Here is an 18,529-nt window from a genome sequence, read left to right as displayed (position 1 = left end):
GATGAATATTGGGCAAGGAAAAGATGTGGAAGAAGTAGGCCATGCGTGATTTCTGGAAGTTCCACCGTGGTTACCCCCGCCAAAGGATCCTCAAATGCAAATCATGACCAACAGCTTCCCCTCTAGGCACCTCTGGTCTCCAGATACTGACTATGAGAAGGGAAAGTGCCAGACCGTGGGATTTCACAGGGAACCCGGGCATCTCACAGAGCTGGGGCCCCCTCCTGCTGCATCTACCCTTATGCCTGGGCTGCTCAGCTGCCACAGGCTAACGAAATGAGACCGGAAGACAGCAGAGGCCATTCCCCCACAAGCCTCTCCCACCTGTTTCTCCACCTTCCCGAGCCGTCCCATCATGCTGGGGTCTTCGGGCAGCTCTGTCTCTGCCGGTCCTTTGGTGCGGTCCTTGTCCGTTATTGTCGGGCCCCGCCCCACAATCTGGTCCACTCTAGCAGGAATAGAGACCCAGCCCCCAAGTATGAGTTTGGGAGGGTGTGATCAGGCCCCTGCCCCTTCTTCCTGGGCTAACCCACAGCCCCCCAGATCTGGGCTCTAAGCCCTGTCCAGAGCCGACCGGGGGGCAGTAGGTGCCAGGCAGATGGACACTGGTGCCTCGTGATCTCAGGCTGCCTCCTGACGCCTTGGGGTCCTGTTTCCTATCTGTTCCATTCCCGTGGTATCTGGCACATTAACAAGGAGTAAAGAGAAAGATCTCCCCCAGGGCCCACTCCCAGCTCCTCCCTAGCATGGCTCCACCCCTATCAGTCCTGCCTCATAGCTCTTCCCAGGCCTTGACTCACTGGTCTCACAGCCACCTGAGGACCAGGCGATGAGAGGCGGTTGGTGGGCATCCAGCTGAGGGACCAGGTTAGGAGAGGCTGTGTCTTTACCCAAACGCCCACCCCTGCCAGCTTTACTCCCACGTTAATGTGCCATGGAGTTCCTCGGACCCCGACGGGTATGACAGGGACAGTGTTAAATGTCTTCGCAAGGACAACAGAAGCAGGGAGGCCGTGAGTGTGTTAACTCCATGCATCAGGACAAGGAGAAGGAAACAAGGGCCACGTAGGAAACTGCCAAAGCACAACCAGGGCAGAGACGAGTGCTGCCAACAGGTATTATTGGGGGAGGGGGGGTTTAGGGTTGTGTGCACACATGTGTGCTAATGCATGCATGTGTGATGTATGTGCGCTCACACCCACATGAGTGAGGGTGTGCATGTGTAAGTGTTGGGCAAGATGAGAAATTCAACTGAGATGATCAGTAGTGATGCTATTATACCAACAAGAATGGAAGGATTCCTTTGTCCTTGGAGGACTGGGGTCCCTATCTGCCCTGTGTGACACCAGCGTACCCATGGCATGTTATGACAGGCCTGGTGGGCGTCACGAGAGCGAACATGGGCTGGGGAACTGCGGGCTGCTTGAAAACAACGGACCTGTGTGGAGCCTATGAGCCCACTGCACCAAGAGTGTGGCTAAGCAAGGCCGTTCAAGCTGAGCTGTGGAGCTCCCCCACACAAAGCACACTCCATTGGGCACATGTCAGCAGGTTCCCCTCCACTTTCCGCTGACTGGGGTGGGGGTGGGGTCCCTACCTGTTTTTGTGGCAACCCCAGAGGAAGGCTCAGGACTGTATCAGCCAGGGGCAGCCTCTGCATGCTCCACTGGGCTCATGCTGGGCTCATGCAAAAGAGGGTGGGAGGGATGGCAGGAGGGACCTTCTGGCTCCAAGCAGATGTCAGTGACAATGGCAAGGGAACGGGTTCCCTGATGTTCCAATGTCCACATGGTCCAGGCACAGATGCGCAGCCCCTTCACCCCTGCCACATGACGGGCCATCTGCCTGGTGGATCTCGGGGGTGGACCTTGAGTTGCTTCAAGGTGGCCAGACAAGAGTCCTCTAAGGACCTTGTACCACTTCCTTCCCGGGGTTCAGGCTGGGGCATCAGAGTCAAATCCCCAGGTGCTTCTCACGTCTTGGGTGACAAGTGCCAATGGTGTTTTAAGACCTGTCGTGTGTGTGTGTGTGTGTGTGTGTGTGTGTGTGTGACCTAGCTGCAACATAAGAGGAGGCTGAGGGGAGTCTGAGATATGCAGGGCTTTCTCAGTCCGTGGCCTGCCTGGCCAGGGGCCATGACTGTCAGCAAGACCCAGGGGACTAAATGGGCCTCAGTTTTATTGGCAGATAGTGTCATGGACCAACCACTTATTGTCTGGATGTCATCTGGCTAAGAACTGCTCTCTACCTGCTCCCCCAGGATCCTTCTCTCATGGACTGATATGCTCATCACATTGACCTCTGGCCTCATGGGCAGTATCCCTATCTCAAGGAGTGGACAGATGCTATGCCTGCCAGTTCCAATGTCCCAAACTTTCTGAGCTTTCTGGAGCTCTTCTCTCTCAGCTGACAGACTGGAAAGTGTCTGTCCGCCCTCCCTGGGCCTGCTCCTAAGAGCTTCACTTTTCCTGGACAACCAAGCCTGCCAGGGGGAGACAGGGAATTATGTGAGTAGTTCCAGGGTAGCCAGAAATAACCACATCAGAGCTGGCTTTTGACATCTGACTCTTCCCTGACCCCAGCCTGTCACCTGTCAATCAGCTGAGGTGGGCTCCCATCTTTCTTATCAATGACATCAATGATTGGTGGTGGCAACTAAAAATAACACCAGGACTGAGAGAGACAGTCTGGTGCTGGGTGTACAGTGGGGATTTTTCCATTTATTTCTGGCCCCCTGCAAGGATTAGAATTGGCCCCCTAGAGCCGCACACATGTCTGGCATGTATAAGGCCCTACACTGGGTAAGCACAGACTTAGTGCCTTACACTAAGCCATACCCCCAGACTTCATTTATTCTTCAGGCAGGTGCACCTCACACCTAAAGAAGAAGCCCAGGGAAGCACCCCCATCCGCTTTAATCTACACAGAGCCAAGGTCAGGACCATGTGATGGTGGTCACCCCGGTAACGGGCAGGTGTGAAGGACCTGAGCTGGTCTTTGTCATGGCCACTGAGGTCATCTCCTTCAGCGGCCTCAGCAGATGTCATGGAGAAATCCATGGAAAGGCAATCCCTGTAGATGGAGGACTCGGGGCCCTGCGTACCAGCCCTGGCAAGGTGGTATCCTTTTCCCTAACGTTCCCTTTAGGAAGAGAAAGAACCTGAATGTCCCCTGCCTTGTGGAAAGAAAAGTGCAAGGTGCTGCCATCATGCGGCCTAGAGCAAAGGGGCTGGCCATTCACAGACAGGTCGGGAGGAGGCAGTGCATCCTAACCTAGGTGAGTACTGGGGTGACTCTCTCGAAGGGGCCGTGGGTCCTTTGGTAGGGTACTTCTTGTGCCGGGGAGTTGAAGGGGGTGGGGGGCCCACAATCATATCTATCCTGGCAGCGTAAACAAGAAGAGAGACACCAGCAAAACACATCATAAACAACCCAAGGTGAGCTGCCGGCATGCACAGAACAGGGGGCAACTTGACAACGGTGGTTCTTCTGAAAAACGTGCTCAAAACAGAATGGTGGGCCCACACTCTGGCCCTCACATCAGCCAGCCTTTCCCCATGTTCCGAGCGATGCCCAGCCTGCCCAGTGAACCTCAGGCAGAGTACAGGGGTTGGTGCTGGGAACTAAGTCCCAGAAAGGACTCTGCAGCTTCAGAGCAACAGGACCCTGCAGCAGAGGCCAGAGCACAGGACTCCTCCTCCTCAATCTGTTTTGTCTGTTTCCCAGACAGACAGAAAGAGAAGAGAGATGTGGAGTGGAAGACACAGTGGGGCAAACAGTTGTGGGGATGGGCTAGGCTAGAGGCTGGGGGTTCTCACTCATCCACATACAGCACACGTACAGCCTCTGCTCCCAGGCGTAAGAGGCCCCGGCCCAGGCTGGATGGCATCTCTAGAAGCCCTGCCCCTAACTAACATCAGCCATTGCTGCAACTTTCTGTGACCACAAGGAGTCCCCCAGGCTGCCTCTTTCATCCTTACCCTCTGCCCACCCAAAATCTGCCCTCCACTTCCAAGGACTTAAAAGCAGGATGTGCCCCAGCTTGGGAGATAGGCTCCTCAGAGTTATCACACACACGTGTATGTGAATGACGTATGTGGCCAAGGGTGTGTGCCTAGGAACCTGGGCAGTGGGGGCAGGCTGGAACAGTGGCAGATGGAGGCTGTGTATATACCCGTATACTCCTGCCCACGGGGAACGCACACTTGTGTGTGCTGTGCATCTGAGGATGTGTTCCTGTGAGCACGCCGAGGGTAGGCTGAAACAATCATGGAAAGGGGTCTGTATGTGAACACACCTGCACATGTTGGATGCATCTGTGTGGGGGTGAACTCAGGCCTTACTCGTGTGTACACAATGCGTGTAAGCAAGCCTGTTCTCACACACACAGAGAATCCAGTGGTTGCCCCTGATGTGCTTCCTACTCAGGAAGTAGGACTCCCCCTCCCCATGAGGGAGAAGATGGCTGGATCTTGGAGGAACAGCTCCAGGGTCCCTGGCCACTGCCCGGCAGGGACCACAGAAGTCCTGTGTTTCCATCTCATCACAAAGCACTCCCTTATCAGCATGTATGTGCATACCATATACATGCATACAGATACATCAACACACATGTGCACATACACAGCACAGCACATGGTGCCCATACATACACCCACACGTCATAAAAACGTTTGCACACACGTATGCACACATGCATGCACTTGAGCATACACATGAGTATATTTGGATGCCAACACACACATGTGCATACATATGTACATGTGGACACACACATACACACACTTGCTAACACAGTACAGGTGAGTGAAAGAGAAAAGGGAGGGGCAGAAGGAGTGCTAAAAACAGACACAACAGAAAGCGACGAGAAGCCAACAAAGTGGGAAGAGACCTCCAAAGCTGGCACTGGCCCTGTTCTGCACACCTGTCACCCAGCCCTTGGTGCCCCTTGTGCCACGCCTGGTTTTGTCCCGGTGGGCCCTGTTCATGCCCAGACTGGACAGGCAGGGGCTCTTGCCTGGACTGCAGGCTCTTGATGCGGGACAACATGTCCAGGTGTCCAGCGGAGTACTGCTCAATGACATCCATCACGTCATACGGGCGCAGGCTCTCTTTGAACTTCCGCTTAGATACCAAGAACCGCATAACGCTGCAGGGATGGATAGATCATGAGTTCTAGACAGAAGCTGGACTGCCAGAAGCCACTTTCCATATCCACCTGCCTGTCACCCTCAAAGCAGCTCCAAGACCACAGTTCCCTGGGGAATAGTATCCACTCTCATCTTGGCCATCCGCTCGCCCTTCCCCACCAGGGTCCACTCAGTGCTCAGTGTCAAGACAGGTCCCATCCTCCTTGGAACCACTAGTATGGGACAACAGTTAGTTATCTGAAGACATCCCTTGTCCCCATTTCATCCATACACTCAGGGGCTCTCAGGTCCAGCCAGCTCCACCAGGGCTTCCTAGCCCTTTGGGAACAAGCTGACAGGTACAGGAGCTGGAATGGGCAGGGGTCCTCCTCAAGACTCCCCATGCTTTCCCAGTAGCTATCGCCTTTGGTGGTTTGGCAAGATCCCATGAGGTCACTGAACAGGGCCTTTCTCATGCAGATTGGGCAGGGGTCCCTTACCACACAGCTCTGATGCTGACTTTGAGGCCAGGGGTAAGATCCTCGGTCACAAACTCGCAGTTACAGCTCTTGTTGTCCTCCACGATATCCTCCCCAGGGAGGCTTGCTTCTAGGTGGAAGGGAGCGCGGGCCATGAGCAGACAATCACAACAGGATGCAATCCTAAGCCTGACCCTCAAGGGCCTCCCCAGGATATCCCTTCAATGCCTCTGCTGCACTGGAGTACCCGCTATGCCTCTCTGCAGCTCTCCTTTCTCAGGGTCTTCTCCAAAACCTATTACCTAGACAACAGGAGGGTTTCAAAGGACATCCCTGCCAACGGACGAATGGATAACCACATTGTGGTCACATTTCAGCCAAGAAATGAAGAAAGTTATAACCCTTGACAGCACAGATGAGCCTTGAAGGCACCATGCTCAGGATGGAATGGCTCAATACCATGCATGCGACATGCACTGGCTGGAGGTAGAGAGATGTAGGCACAAAGCCCAGTGCTGGGACGGAGAGGGCCTGTGTGACACCTAGAGGGTTCAGGGCCTCTTGTCTGTTACCTGCATAGGTGGACCACCAGTAATGGAATTACAAGATGCCACTAAGGATGTGTGTTTAAGTGGTTCAACTTATAGGACGCCACTTAAAGGAATAAAAAGAGGGATTCCCCACTCCAAGAGGCTTCCATTTGTGCCCTATAGCCGAGCACTGACGTCCTTCCCCCAGCATCCACGAGTCTTGGGGAAGGTGATGCCGTACTGACCCACCTTCTGAGTTCTGCCGGGAAGCAGCACCCTTGATGCGGAAGGCCTGGCGGGCACGGCTGCGGTCACCAAAGCTCCAGCTCTTGGGCACCTTGCTTGGGCTGTCGTCCAGGCTCTGATCAGCACTGGGGGACCTCCGGACCGTCTGGGCCTGGGGAGACCCCTTCCCCTTGGCAGCTACGCCTCGGGGGCTGGAGAAGACACGATCTTTCAAACTGACCTTCTGACTGTTCCCAGGATAACCGACCGGCAGACAGAACAGGCAGACAGACAGACACACAGAAAAATAGCAAGAGAAATCACTCTGGAAATAACAGGTCATGTATCTCTGCAGATGACACCCCCCCCAAGCCAGGAGGAATATGCAAGTCCAAAGAATAACCGACCACGCTGGGAACAGGGAGCAGTGGCTGGTGAAGCACGGGGTAGAGGTGAGGGGCCGCAAAGGCGTGGCCAGAGCTGGGGAGGCAACGGCGGGGCTCCTAAATCATTCAGCTATTGCCACGAGGTGCCAGAACCCTCTCCACACTGTCCTGTCTGCTTCCCCCACCCCCCGACACTGGATCTCTTCCCTGGACCTTTGTCTGGACCAGCCCATCCTGAAGTTTCTCCTGTTGCCCCTTGCAGCCACCCTTGGACTGCCCCCACCATCATATCACCTGTCCCAGGACCATTAGGGACCAGGGCTACAGCTAATGTGTCTTGATCCACTTCAGCCCCGGCATTTTCCCCCAGCATTAGCTGCTTGCCCTCGATGTGGGGCTGATGTCCAACACTGTTTGGTCTCTGGGATTCAGACCCCTCCCCTAGGATGTTTCTAGGAGGACATCAGAGATGAGGATTCTATAAGGCTAGGCTTCTATGATCACAGGACTGGTTGTCCTGACCCTCGGTCCCAGGTGATGGTTATAGAAATGGAGAGAAGATGGCCAGCCCAGAACCAAAACTCTTTCCCACTGGGCTGTTGTTTCCAAACTCTAGAAGGTCCTAGGACCTCAAATGTTTCTTCATAACCCCAGAGTTCAGCATCTCACTGTGATCCATACAGCATAAGACAGAAAGTGCGTCTGTGACAAGGTTGCTCCAGGAAGAGGTGATCTCCACTCCTTACTCTGAGGGCAACCTGCCTCTGTACAGGCCTTTTTCTATTAATGACCCCACCATTATTCCAGAGGCAGAAGGTAGCAAGTCTCTTGTGAAGTGGGACTCACTTGTTCAGCCACATAGGAGCCATAGGACTTCCCAGGGTAGCTTCAGGACTAAGGGTAACTCCAAGGAAGTTGCCACGCTCAGTACTGCTCATCAGTGCCTCAGAACCCAACTTCACACCCAGCCACAGCGCCCCACCACGGGCTACCAGCCAGAGAGACAAGTCCAAGGCAATGCAGAGTCGGCTATCCAAAAGAAGATGGCCGCAGGGCAAAGTCCACCCTCCTTGGACTGTGGATGGGGCTGCTGGCCCTCCCCACCCCATTCAGACAGTAGGCAACTTGGGAGACCACCTGCCTGCTCAGGCTCTCTAAAGGAGAGGAAGGAAGAAGAGAAAGCCAGTGGCACAAAACTCACACAGGGAAACTGAGGCAGCTTCAAGGTGTCCCGTGTCCTGGGAGCATCAGGAGCCAGTGGCATCTGCTAGCTTTGGAAAATAGCCCTGAGTCCAGACTTTTGCGCTCTGCTGAAACACTGGAGGCCACACATCAGGCAAGTAGTGGCCAGGGGCACCCAGAAACCACATGGCTCCCTGACCCCCGTTTAAACAGAAAATCCTAGTTGCATATAAAGAAAACTGGATATTCAGGGATTTGTGGCTTCCAAAATGTTCTCTCCTCCTATGGGCTCCTCTATCACAGGAACTATTGAAGACCCAAGACAACATGTCTCTCACGGTCCACCTGGAATAGGTGAGGTAGGAGCTGGACTGAGGAAGCTCACACTTTCCAGTAGACTCAGGGTCTCTTCTTCTGTCCCCTCCAGCTTACACGCTGATGGAAAGGAAATGAGTCACCACTAAACAGTCTGGTGTTGATCACCCTGAATGAAGTCACAGAGCTGCCTTCCTGCTGGGGTCCCAGGAGTCACTCAGTGTTGCAACAACTTACAGTCAGTGTGCATTTAACTCTGGCTGTCAGGCAGACTGAGCTGCAATGGCTGGTGCTTACTGCCTCCCGACCCCCGGCCTCTGCAGGGGGTTGCAACAAGAAGGACTGGAACAGGTCCCTCTCTAGGCAGGTTAGCCAACATCAGCCACTTTTCCTTCCTAGTAATGATTTCTACCACAGCCAACCAAGATAAGTTATCAACTACACAAACCCAGGCCTGGACTCTAGCCCTACACGGGGCTGCAGCCCACAGCAGAGGTTCAGCTGCCAGGAAAAGGACCCCCACTTTTAGTCTTGCTTCTTCTGTCTCCAATTCAGCACACTGTCCCTTCCTCTGAAGGAGGCTCTGACAGAGAAAGGGACGAAGCGGATTGCCATTGCAAGGACACTCAGTCCCCACACACGGCCTTCCACATCTCTAGGCCCTGAATAGACCCCCTCTCACCTCTCAAGCCACCAAGCCAAGATCAAAGCAAACATCAGGTAGGAGGGCTCTCCAGAGCTTCCCCTAAAGCTTCAGCAAGAGAGCCCATGAACAGAACTACCCTGTATGGTGAGGGCCATGACACCAGCCAGGAGTCAAGCTCAGGAAGAATCTGGGAAGCAAGCAACGCCCCCTCCCTCTTCCTGTCATCCTCCTCAGAGTGAAATTAAAAAACAAAAAACAAAAACAAAAACAAAACAAAACAAAAAAAACCCAGTCATTAGATGGCCCTTGCCCTGGTCAGTGCATGGGCTCAGCAATGCAGGGAGCCGGCATCCATAGAGAACTACCCAGCCTGTGCCTGGATTGAGGATGCCCAAGGGACAGTCCACAAGAACACAGAGGGCAAGGCGGACTTCGGCAAGGCAGACTTCAGCTGGGCTCCCGCAGGCCCATCCTTTCCAGCCCTTCTGATCTTTACGCAGCTTGACCTTAGCCTCTGCCCTAAAGGTTCAACCTGGGGCCAGAAGCACCTGGTCACATATGGCGTGGGCAAGCAAGGCAGCTTCAGCCAAGGCCTGAGCAGGCTGCCTCCCAGGGCAGTCCAGACACCCAGCTCCCTGTCTGCAGCTGTGACAATGTCCCCACAAGCGCCCGCCTCCAGTGCACAGAGCCAGCAGAGAGGCCCGTGGGGTAGGGAGGTGGCTCTCAAGCCCCTCTCCCGGTGGAGAAGGAGACGGAGCATGCACAGGTGCAAACGCACAGCATGCTGCTCGGCACAGCTGGCCACATGCATGTGATGGGGGCTCCCCCATGCGGGGGCCACCACAGCTGCCTGAACGTGGCTGGGTTGCACCAGCCAGGAAAGGGACAGGCATGGGAGGGCAACCAGGAGGCAGGGGTCCCAGAGCAAGCAGGACAGATGCCTTCACACATGGACAACAGACAGGGAAATGGAATAGGAAAGGTGTAGTCAAGGTGCAAGGGGTTAGGAGGCTTTTCACCATCCTGTTTCCTGTCTTCTCTAAATCAGGCCTGCAAGTCAGAAGGGGGAGACATGGCCTCTGGCTTTCGGAGGCCCTGAAGAGCCCAGAACACAGCGAGCTGCCTCCCTCAGTGAGGTGCCGGCTAAGGGTCGGTCCTTAACGCCTAGTAGAGGTACCAGAGTGGCCGGCTCCAGAGGAAACATTCCCTGAAGGGTATCAGACTGTTTCTACGGCAGTAACCCTGGCCAGCCAGCCCCCTGCTCTGGCAGGAGGGGGTTCCATCTAGAGTCAGAGGCCAGGCGCCCAGCTCCGCCCTGCGCTTAGGCGTCAGGGGATTCAGAGCTGGGTGGGCACTGTGCCGGCTCATCCTGAACCTCTAGTAAGCAGGGAGGGCAGGAGCGTGCAGCGTGGTCAGTCCGTGCGAGCATTGCGTGGTACCTAGAGTGTCCGGGGCAGCATCCACACAGGCACCCTCGGCACGGTCTGCCTTTACTGGAAATGAGGAGAGCATAGTTAGTCCCGGGGGCGGCGACAGGACCCGAACAGAGAGCAGGTAACTGAGGCACTGTGACCACCCAGGGAGTTCAGGCTCACAGTCCCCCAGCCGCAGCGTTTGCGTCTGAGCAGGGACGGTGAGAAAGGGGTGCGCACAAAAGTCTTCCGCTGCCTGGGAAAGAAAACAGTTCTCTATTTTTGGAGAAAAGTGATCCCTGTGTTTTTCCTCCAAAAATACCTTTTCCTTCCAAAGCCAGAGTGTGGGTTCATGTTTTAAGAGATGTATTATTTTTTGCTATATTCATGCCAACAAAAATAATAATAATACATGAACCGAGATGTGGCAGGAGGCCAGGTGTGGATGGAGATAGTCTGGGAGGTGACTGCTGCAAAGCATGCGCCTTTTAGGGAGGGAAAAATGTGCAGTTTAGCCTGACAAACCAGTTGGCAAGCGGCAAGGTTTTGCCATACCGCCCTGTGGCTCTGGCGGCAGTGGGCTCCGACTCTTTCAGGAGGCAATGGCTGCCCCCAATTAGAAGGAAGAGCAACAGAAGAGGCTTGGGGACATACCATATTTGGAAGGACTGATCAAGTACATTTGTCTGGAAGTCCATGAGTCTACCTTCTTGCCATGGCCTGGGCTAAGAGAGCTCCAAGGAGGAGCCTCAGCAAAACCCCAGCAAAACATTGACCCTTTCTAAGAATCCCCCAAACCCTTGAGATTTGTCTTTCATTAGAACATGCAAAAAAAAAATAAGTTAAAAAAAAGAAAAAAAAAGGAAGGAAGGAAGGAAGGAGGAAAGAAAGAAAGAAAAAAAGAAAGAGAGAAAGAAAGAAAGAAAGAAAGAAAGAAAGAAAGAAAGAAAGAAAGAAAGGAAGGAAGGAAGGAAGGAAGGAAGGAAGGAAGGAAGGAAGAGAAAGAAGAAAGAAAGAAAGAAAGAAAGAAAGAAAGAAAGAAAGAAAGAAAGAAAGAAAGAAAGAAAGAAAGAAAGAAAAAGAGAGAGAGCCAGTGGATCTCTGAGGTCAGCTTGGTCGACAGAGGGAGTTTCAGGACAGCCAGGATTATGCATAGAAACCCTGTCTTGAAGAAAAGAAAAGAGGAAGAGAGAGAGAGAATTACAAAAACACTTCTTTTTTTTTTTTTCTCCAGGACTTCCCTCTTCCTGTGTAGTTATAACAGCTCTTCACATTGTCCCATATAGAACCATCTCAAATCAGAAACAAACAAGCCCCAGGATGAAATCGTCCGGCAGTCCATTTTCCATTGAACATTTATCCGAACACGGCCACTTCCTGTTATGTGCCATGATGCACGAGCCTTTCCTCAAAGGACACACTTCACTAACTAGAGTAAACAGAAATTAAAATTGGAACTAGTTTCTGGAGAGCACCCTGCTAACGAGCTAGCGCCCAAACTTCGTGCAGGACTCTGAGCACCCGGAAGACTTCTGCCCAAGCATCCACATAGGCTTGGCATTCTAGGTAGACAAGCAGCTTTGGACTCCTCAGACACCTTGGAGACATAGGACAGAGGCTTGAATGCTTGTTGCTGACTTACTACAGGATGCTGTCAGCAGCAGCATTCCCCATGACTTGACCCAGGGTTAAACAGCCTATTAAGCAGGTAAGTGTCTAGCTCCTTGGCTCCTAGCCCCCATGTACATCCTTGGAACAAAAGACAGAGGCAGTCCATGGCCAGCACCTCTGACAAATGTCCCCTTTGACCCCAGCTCTACAGCTTCTTGAGAAGCCTGAGGCCTGCAATAGAAACCACGTCTAATAACTGTATTGTCTAATGTGGTAGCCAATACCACACCTAGCCACTGAGACTCAGGAATGAATGAATACCAACTGTGTCCATTTTAATGAATGTCACATGTGGCTTGTCATTCTTCTCTTGGAAAACATAACTTGAGAACCTGACAAGCTCTGGGGAAGAGGAAGAAGCTCTCCATCTTCCTCTTGGTGGTGCCTGATTGGTGGGTGCCAAGGACCTCTAATTTGGGCTGGTATAAAATTGTTCATTCCCTCTGACCCCATTTTTTTTCTGTCCCATCAGCAAAGTCAAGCAAATGGTTGGCCAGTCTCCATCCCGGGCAGATGCCAACTGGCCAGCCCATGAGGACACCAAACCCAGTGGGAAACAGATATGCCCACAGACACAGGCTGAGGCCAGACAGGGCAGATGGGTGCTAAGACACACAGACACCTCCATCTGTGAAGAAGACTGGACCCATATGGACAAGAAGGGCAAAGCCAGGGTTTGGGGGCTCTTTAGGCATACATAGGGTAGGAGACAATGAGGAAGCGACAAGCCCACCAAGGACAGTCACAAAAAAAACACTGGTACAACACAGGCCTGAGCTCCCACCTGCCCTGGTTCCCCTCACCCAGATGTCCTCAGTGTTTCCAGCCTAGTCATGTAGGTCTCCTCGGAAACAAGCCACACAACGCACCTGCATCCTGAGTCACAAGACGAAGGGAAGGTCCCTTTAGGCAGCTGAGGGAGAGGTCCTGGGTTCACACCACCCACCTGCCCAGATAGATAACACCAGCTGGTCCTGCCAGGCAAAGTGCAAGGCTGTGTCCAGAGCCAGACAGAAGCATGGCTGCTGACGATTCTAAGGACAGCAAGACTCTGGGGAGCCAGGCTTGCTCCAATGAACTTAGCACTTCAGACAAGGGCCCAGCGACAGGCTCAACCCACCATCTGTCACTTAGGTAGCAATTTTCTATACACTTCCTAGGTACTTGGTGCCAAAGAGGGGGCATAGCTGCTCCTGGCAGAGGCCAGAGGTACCACTCCACCCTCCGTTACCTGGCCAGCAGGTACATCCAGTGAAGGAGTAGAGGTCTTCACTGACAGACACTGTTCCTCGCTCCCTCAGCACTCAGCTCTCCAGGTGCCCCAACCTCCTCAAGGATCCCAGTGTCTGTGCAAAGGTCCTGCACACCCTTCCCAGGGACGGCAAAGGTGCCGCCTCAACTGATCATTTTGGGAGCAGGGCGTCCTGGAAGGAGGACTGGGTCGGTGGGCGCTGGCCCTTGGGGAAGGGTGTGGAGGCACAGGCAGGCAGGGGCCACTGACACGCGGGGCAGACAGAGGAGTGGCAGGGTGGAGCGCAGGGGAGCCACGGAACATACCGGAGAGCCAGGGGGCTCCCATGGGTCCTCACCTTGAGTCCTGCTTTCAGGGTCAGCACCTCATCCCAAAAGACAGAGCAGACGAGAAAGGGGCCCAAGAAGGGCAGTGACAGTGATTAAAGGCACTTGGGGGCAGCAAGATTTTCCAGATGGGGGCAGAAGAGGAAGAGAGAGAGAGAGAGAGGCTGAGACGAGAATCGTGCAGGGAGCGCTAAAGCTACGGCAACAAGAGCAAGAGACTGCTGGAGGCCGGAAGCCTCCTGGGCAACTTGTCCCCGGTCAGGGTCAGGCATTAGGGTAGTGTGGAGATGACACAAGAAGCCTCCAGCCCCAGCGCCATCAGGGCAATCTTGGTCCACCTGGGGCACGGCTGAGGTTAGGCTAATATCAGCCCTGGTATCCAACAAAAGGGACTCCCAGCCCCAGGGTCAATAGACCTGAGAGAGGGACAGACCAGAACGGCCCTGATGGACAGTGAGGAGTTGGGGCGGGCACCCCTGGGCACAGTGAAGCTGTGCTACTCTCCTGCTTTACCCGCACCAAGGCCCGGTGAGGCTGGCTCTCTTACCTCCGCTTGTCAACAGCCAAGACTACACTAGATCGCCTGTCTCTCTCCAGCTAGCTTTCTCAGTGACCAGGGTTCCCCGTCATTGGCTGTCCCTTTAACTGATTTGGGGAAGCTCTGCCAGTCTTTGCAATTCAGGGCACCGCCTATAAAAAAATCTCCTTTTGTAGGATGGGAGAAGACAATGCCTTTCTCCGGTGGAAAGAGAACAAATTCAGCCTAATTCCACTGTCCCCTGCCCAAGAGCAGTTTTTATATATTCTAGCTCACCCTGCTATCCAGAGGTCACGGGAGGCAGGTAGAGCCCTTCTGAGACCTACAGTCTATGAGTCATATTCACACTGAACCTTGTGGACAGGTCACTGAGGGGGGGGGCATTCAGCCTAAAGGCCTTGGATACCCGGGCAGATGCTGGGTATCGACTTCTGTGAGATGGTCTTTCTTTGCTTATAAGTGCTAGTACAACACAGTCTGTTTCCATCTTTCTCTGCCAAGCAGAACTGACACTGCAGCCCCATCTAACCAGCCTGAGCAAACGGAATCTTGGAGGCCAGCAGGGACCAGGAGAGGAAGCAGTAAGGCAGGAATGTCCATGGAAGTGTGAGAAGGGATAGGGCACCTCCTCAGGAGGACGCTGGCTCTCTCCCACCCCAGGGGCTATCAGGATAGCAAGGTCCCTCTTCCCCTCTTCCAGCATCTGGCCCTGTATTCTCCTCCCAACTAGAGTGATGGGAGGGGGTCCTAGCTGGGGCTAGGACCTAGGGAGGGGTCCTAGCTGGGCAAATTCCAGCAACATACTTGCAAGGCACACAGGAATCTCAGCCTCAGAGTCCCCTGTGGGACTGGACTATGGGCAGGGTTGGGAGGGATGGTCCCAAGAAGCCCCACCACGTGCTGCCCGAATCCCTGTGAGGAGGCTGTAACTGAGCAGTGACCCCGAGTGTGCCAGGACTCACAATCACTTGCTGCGCACAGTAGCACACACAGGGCCCCATGACACATGTGTACACAGAGGGAGCAAGGCAAGATAGGCATAGCACACACTAGGGCAGCTGGAGGCGGGAGGGACTGACCTTGGTGATGGCTCCGGTTGTGGCTCCTTCCTTCAAACAGAGGAACAAAGAGTTAGCAGCTACTCCCTCTGGCAGCCCCGTGACACATGCGGTGGCCCAGGAAAGGGGACCTCCCTTGGCCCCACTAGGATCCCTCTGACCTGCTCAGGCTTCTGGCCTCAGACCTGACCCACCCTCATGTCCTTGCACGTAACGGGACCCGGTGCAGAGAACCACCCTTCTCGAGTACCTGCCCTCTTGGTGAGGTACTGCCAGGCCTAGGAGCAAGGCTCAGGGGACAGACAGAATTCCCAAGGGAGCTGTGATCTGTAACCCAGAGGGCTCTTTTATTGGATATTAACGAATACTCATTCCAACACAATCATACAAGTGTAATTAATAAAGTTTCAAAAAGAAAATGTATCTGAAGAAAGTTCTTGGCTTAATGGAATTTCCCTCCTTCTGTGCAATTTCTCGGTGTCAGCAGGAATCAGCCAAGGACTTTGCCACAGCCCACGGTCAGTGCTTGTTTCGGGGCCAGCAGTCATTCCCAGGCTTGCAGAGCTATTTTTTGGCCATTATCTGTTTTATTGGGTTGGTTCTTTCTAGTGGTAAGAACTTGATGATGGCTGGATCTTACTTAGCTTGAGAAGGGAAGTTAAGGAGTGACCCCTGGTATCCTCAGGAGGGCAGTGCCAAGTCAAGGGCTTGTTTTTTTGTGCGGCAAGGGCTTGTCACTACATTTCCAAATACTTTCCACAATAGGTACTGCATCACTATGAGGTTAGCAGAGAAGTGACAGCAGGGCAAAACAGGGTTCAGCCATGTTCCTGAAGCTCCTGAGGGTAAACCCAAGCCATCTCAGTCCTCCGTGGCCCTCACGGAGGAGTAACACATCCATAAGGATCTAGTTTAGGGTAGTCCCCAGCGCCGTGACCCTGTGAGCTTTCCCGGTGTCCTGTTGGGGAGTCAGATGGCCTGAGCGGTTGAGAGCATGTTCTCACTTCTACCCAACCCGTCAGCCCCAGCTGCATCTAGGAGCAGTTGGACACTCAAGATTTCCTTTCATGGCTCGGGCCACAAATCAACTTCTGTGAGATGGTCTTTCTTCTGGGTATCAACTTCTGTGAGATGGTCTTTCTTTGCTTATAAGTGCTAGTACAACACAGTCTGTTTCCATCTTCTCTGCCAAGCAGAACTGACACTGCAGCCCCATCTAACCAGCCTGAGCAAACGGAATCTTGGAGGCCAGCAGGGACCAGGAGAGGAAGCAGTAAGGCAGGAATGTCCATGGAAGTGTGAGAAGGGATAGGGCACCTCAACCTCCTCAGGAGGACGCTGGCTCTCTCCCACCCCAGGGGCTATCAGGATAGCAAGGTCCCTCTTCCCCTCTTCCAGCATCTGGCCCTGTATTCTCCTCCCAACTAGAGTGATGGGAGGGGGTCCCATCTGGCCCTGTATTCTCCACAGGGTGTCAAGGTGTGGTAGTCACTCCTCCAATGTAGCAGGGAAATGTCTGCCTCTTCCAGCTTTGGGGGTTCCACATCCTTGGCTAATAGCTTATCTCTCGGGTTTCTTCTTCCGACTTCTCCTTCCATTCCAGCTTCCTGTGTCTTCGCTCCTGACCTCTACGCAGACGGTAACATAGGTGCTGAAGCTCTTAACTTACAACCTGTGCAAGGGCCTTTTTTTTAGATTAAGGTCATGCTCACAGACACAATTTGAGAGTTGATGCTCATACACCCATACTCGTGTGTATCTAAGGTCAGGAACACACTACCCATCCCCAAATTCCTTAAGTCTCAACCCACTGCAGTATCAGCTCTGCGTCAAAAAGCACTTAACTGTCTGTTAAGCCACATAAATGAAGTTGGCAAGACTCTGGGGTGGTGATCCCGGGGGAAAGCCCTCTGCACACAGGCATTAAAAGTAAATCATTCACTTAGTGGCTGGGATGGCAAGTCAAGCACAGGGTGACAGTCCCTCTCAAAATGGAAAGGTGGATCAAGGGGTCCCTGGCTACCAAAGTTTGAAACCCAAAAGGCGAATTCTACTTAGAGTCAAGTGTTAGTGACAACACTGGCTCTGTCGGTTTCTGCCTCTGCTGCTCTAAGTGACTCTGCTAACGTCCCTCCTGCTTATAACAATCTACAATATTGCCTTTATTTCACTTGTCCCTGTCCTTTTCCTTCCATGCTAGCAGTGTTTCTGATGCCCAGAACTTTGTGGTACCCTGAGGAGCACACCGCAGTGACCCATGGTAGGGTTCTTTGGTAAGGAGAGTTCTCTGTGGGACCTTGAAGAGAGGCTCAGGATGAAAGGCTTTAGTCAGGAGAGTCCTCTGTGTGACCAAGAGGTAGTCCAAGAATGGATCCTATTAGACCTGAGCATCCTATTGAGGGCCTGAGGTAGCTGAGGTGCGGATGTCATTCTACAGTCCTCTGCACAGCTTTCCTGGGTAAGCACCTTCATTCCTGACTTCCATCGTGATGCTTGATTGGACCTGAGTTGCACACCTACTTTCTTCCTCATCTGTAGCCCGTACTCCCTAACTGACCAGCCCCTCCCTGAAGTGCTTCTCATCAGGCATAGCCATTTGCTGTTCATTCAAGTTGAGAATGTCCCAGATCTCCAAGTTCAAGTTTCTCATAGGGGTTCCTCAACTTACTTTTCTTCTGAAATCTGACAGTAAACATAAAGGAGAAATCGGGTTGTACTCTTCACAGTTGGCAGGAGACCTCCTCCAATGTCTGAACACCTAAACCTACTTCTTATATTTTGCTTTCACCCAACAGGGGAACATCACTCAGGCAAGCCTTTGCTGCTCTTCCACAGGTGCCACTTTTCCTGGTTTTCAGTAACACGCTCTTTACTGACTTGCGTCCCTCTGAATGGTGACAGAAGCCCATTCAGTATCAATTCCCATTTAGGTTGGTTATGAAGTATCTCCTTGAATGTATCATGTGCTGAGGTCTTGGTCCCCAAATAGTGGCATTCTTGAGAAGTGATTGAGTCAACCTCATCCCCGAGTTAATCCATTCATGGGTTCACAGTGAATAGGCTATTAGCAGGTTCAAGGAACACAGAGAGAGACAGATCAGTGGAGTGTGCTTTTGAAGGGTGAATCATGCCCCTGGCTTCCTCTTATCTCTCTCCTCTTAGCAGCCACAAGATGAACAGTTTTCATCCATCACACCTTCTGCCATAGTGTTTCTGACTTGCCACATCCTACAAGCAATGGACCTAACCAACCATAAACTGAAACCTCACTTCTTAGGAGGCCTCCTAGAGCATCTTTTAACATCCATATATCCATTAGCCATCCCTTCAAGGTAGTGTGGGTGTGCTCTGATATGTACTTCAAAACTCCTCCAGGCCCA

General features: G+C 53.0%; 1 protein-coding gene across 13 annotated transcripts in view; it reads right to left on the bottom strand.

The window, feature by feature from the left end:
* Kcnq2 (potassium voltage-gated channel subfamily Q member 2) overlaps positions 1-18,529 on the bottom strand; it is a 60,942-nt gene that overhangs the window by 6,277 nt on the left and 36,136 nt on the right. For 2 of the 13 annotated variants that reach the window (XM_060382706.1, XM_060382708.1), the window contains 7 exons: positions 15,171-15,200; positions 10,332-10,385; positions 6,388-6,611; positions 5,630-5,738; positions 5,018-5,149; positions 3,274-3,381; positions 325-448 (listed from right to left, as the gene is read on the bottom strand). In XM_060382706.1, the coding sequence (XP_060238689.1) occupies positions 325-448; positions 3,274-3,381; positions 5,018-5,149; positions 5,630-5,738; positions 6,388-6,611; positions 10,332-10,385; positions 15,171-15,200 (781 nt within the window). The remainder of the gene's footprint in view (positions 1-324; positions 449-3,273; positions 3,382-5,017; positions 5,150-5,629; positions 5,739-6,387; positions 6,612-10,331; positions 10,386-15,170; positions 15,201-18,529) is intronic. The other 11 variants (XM_060382711.1, XM_021645868.2, XM_060382709.1 and 8 more) reach the window with 8 other exon arrangements.

This window comes from Meriones unguiculatus, chromosome 4 (assembly GCF_030254825.1).
Source record: "Meriones unguiculatus strain TT.TT164.6M chromosome 4, Bangor_MerUng_6.1, whole genome shotgun sequence".
Lineage (NCBI taxonomy): Eukaryota > Metazoa > Chordata > Mammalia > Rodentia > Muridae > Meriones > Meriones unguiculatus.
This window is presented reverse-complemented; position numbering and strand designations above follow the sequence as displayed.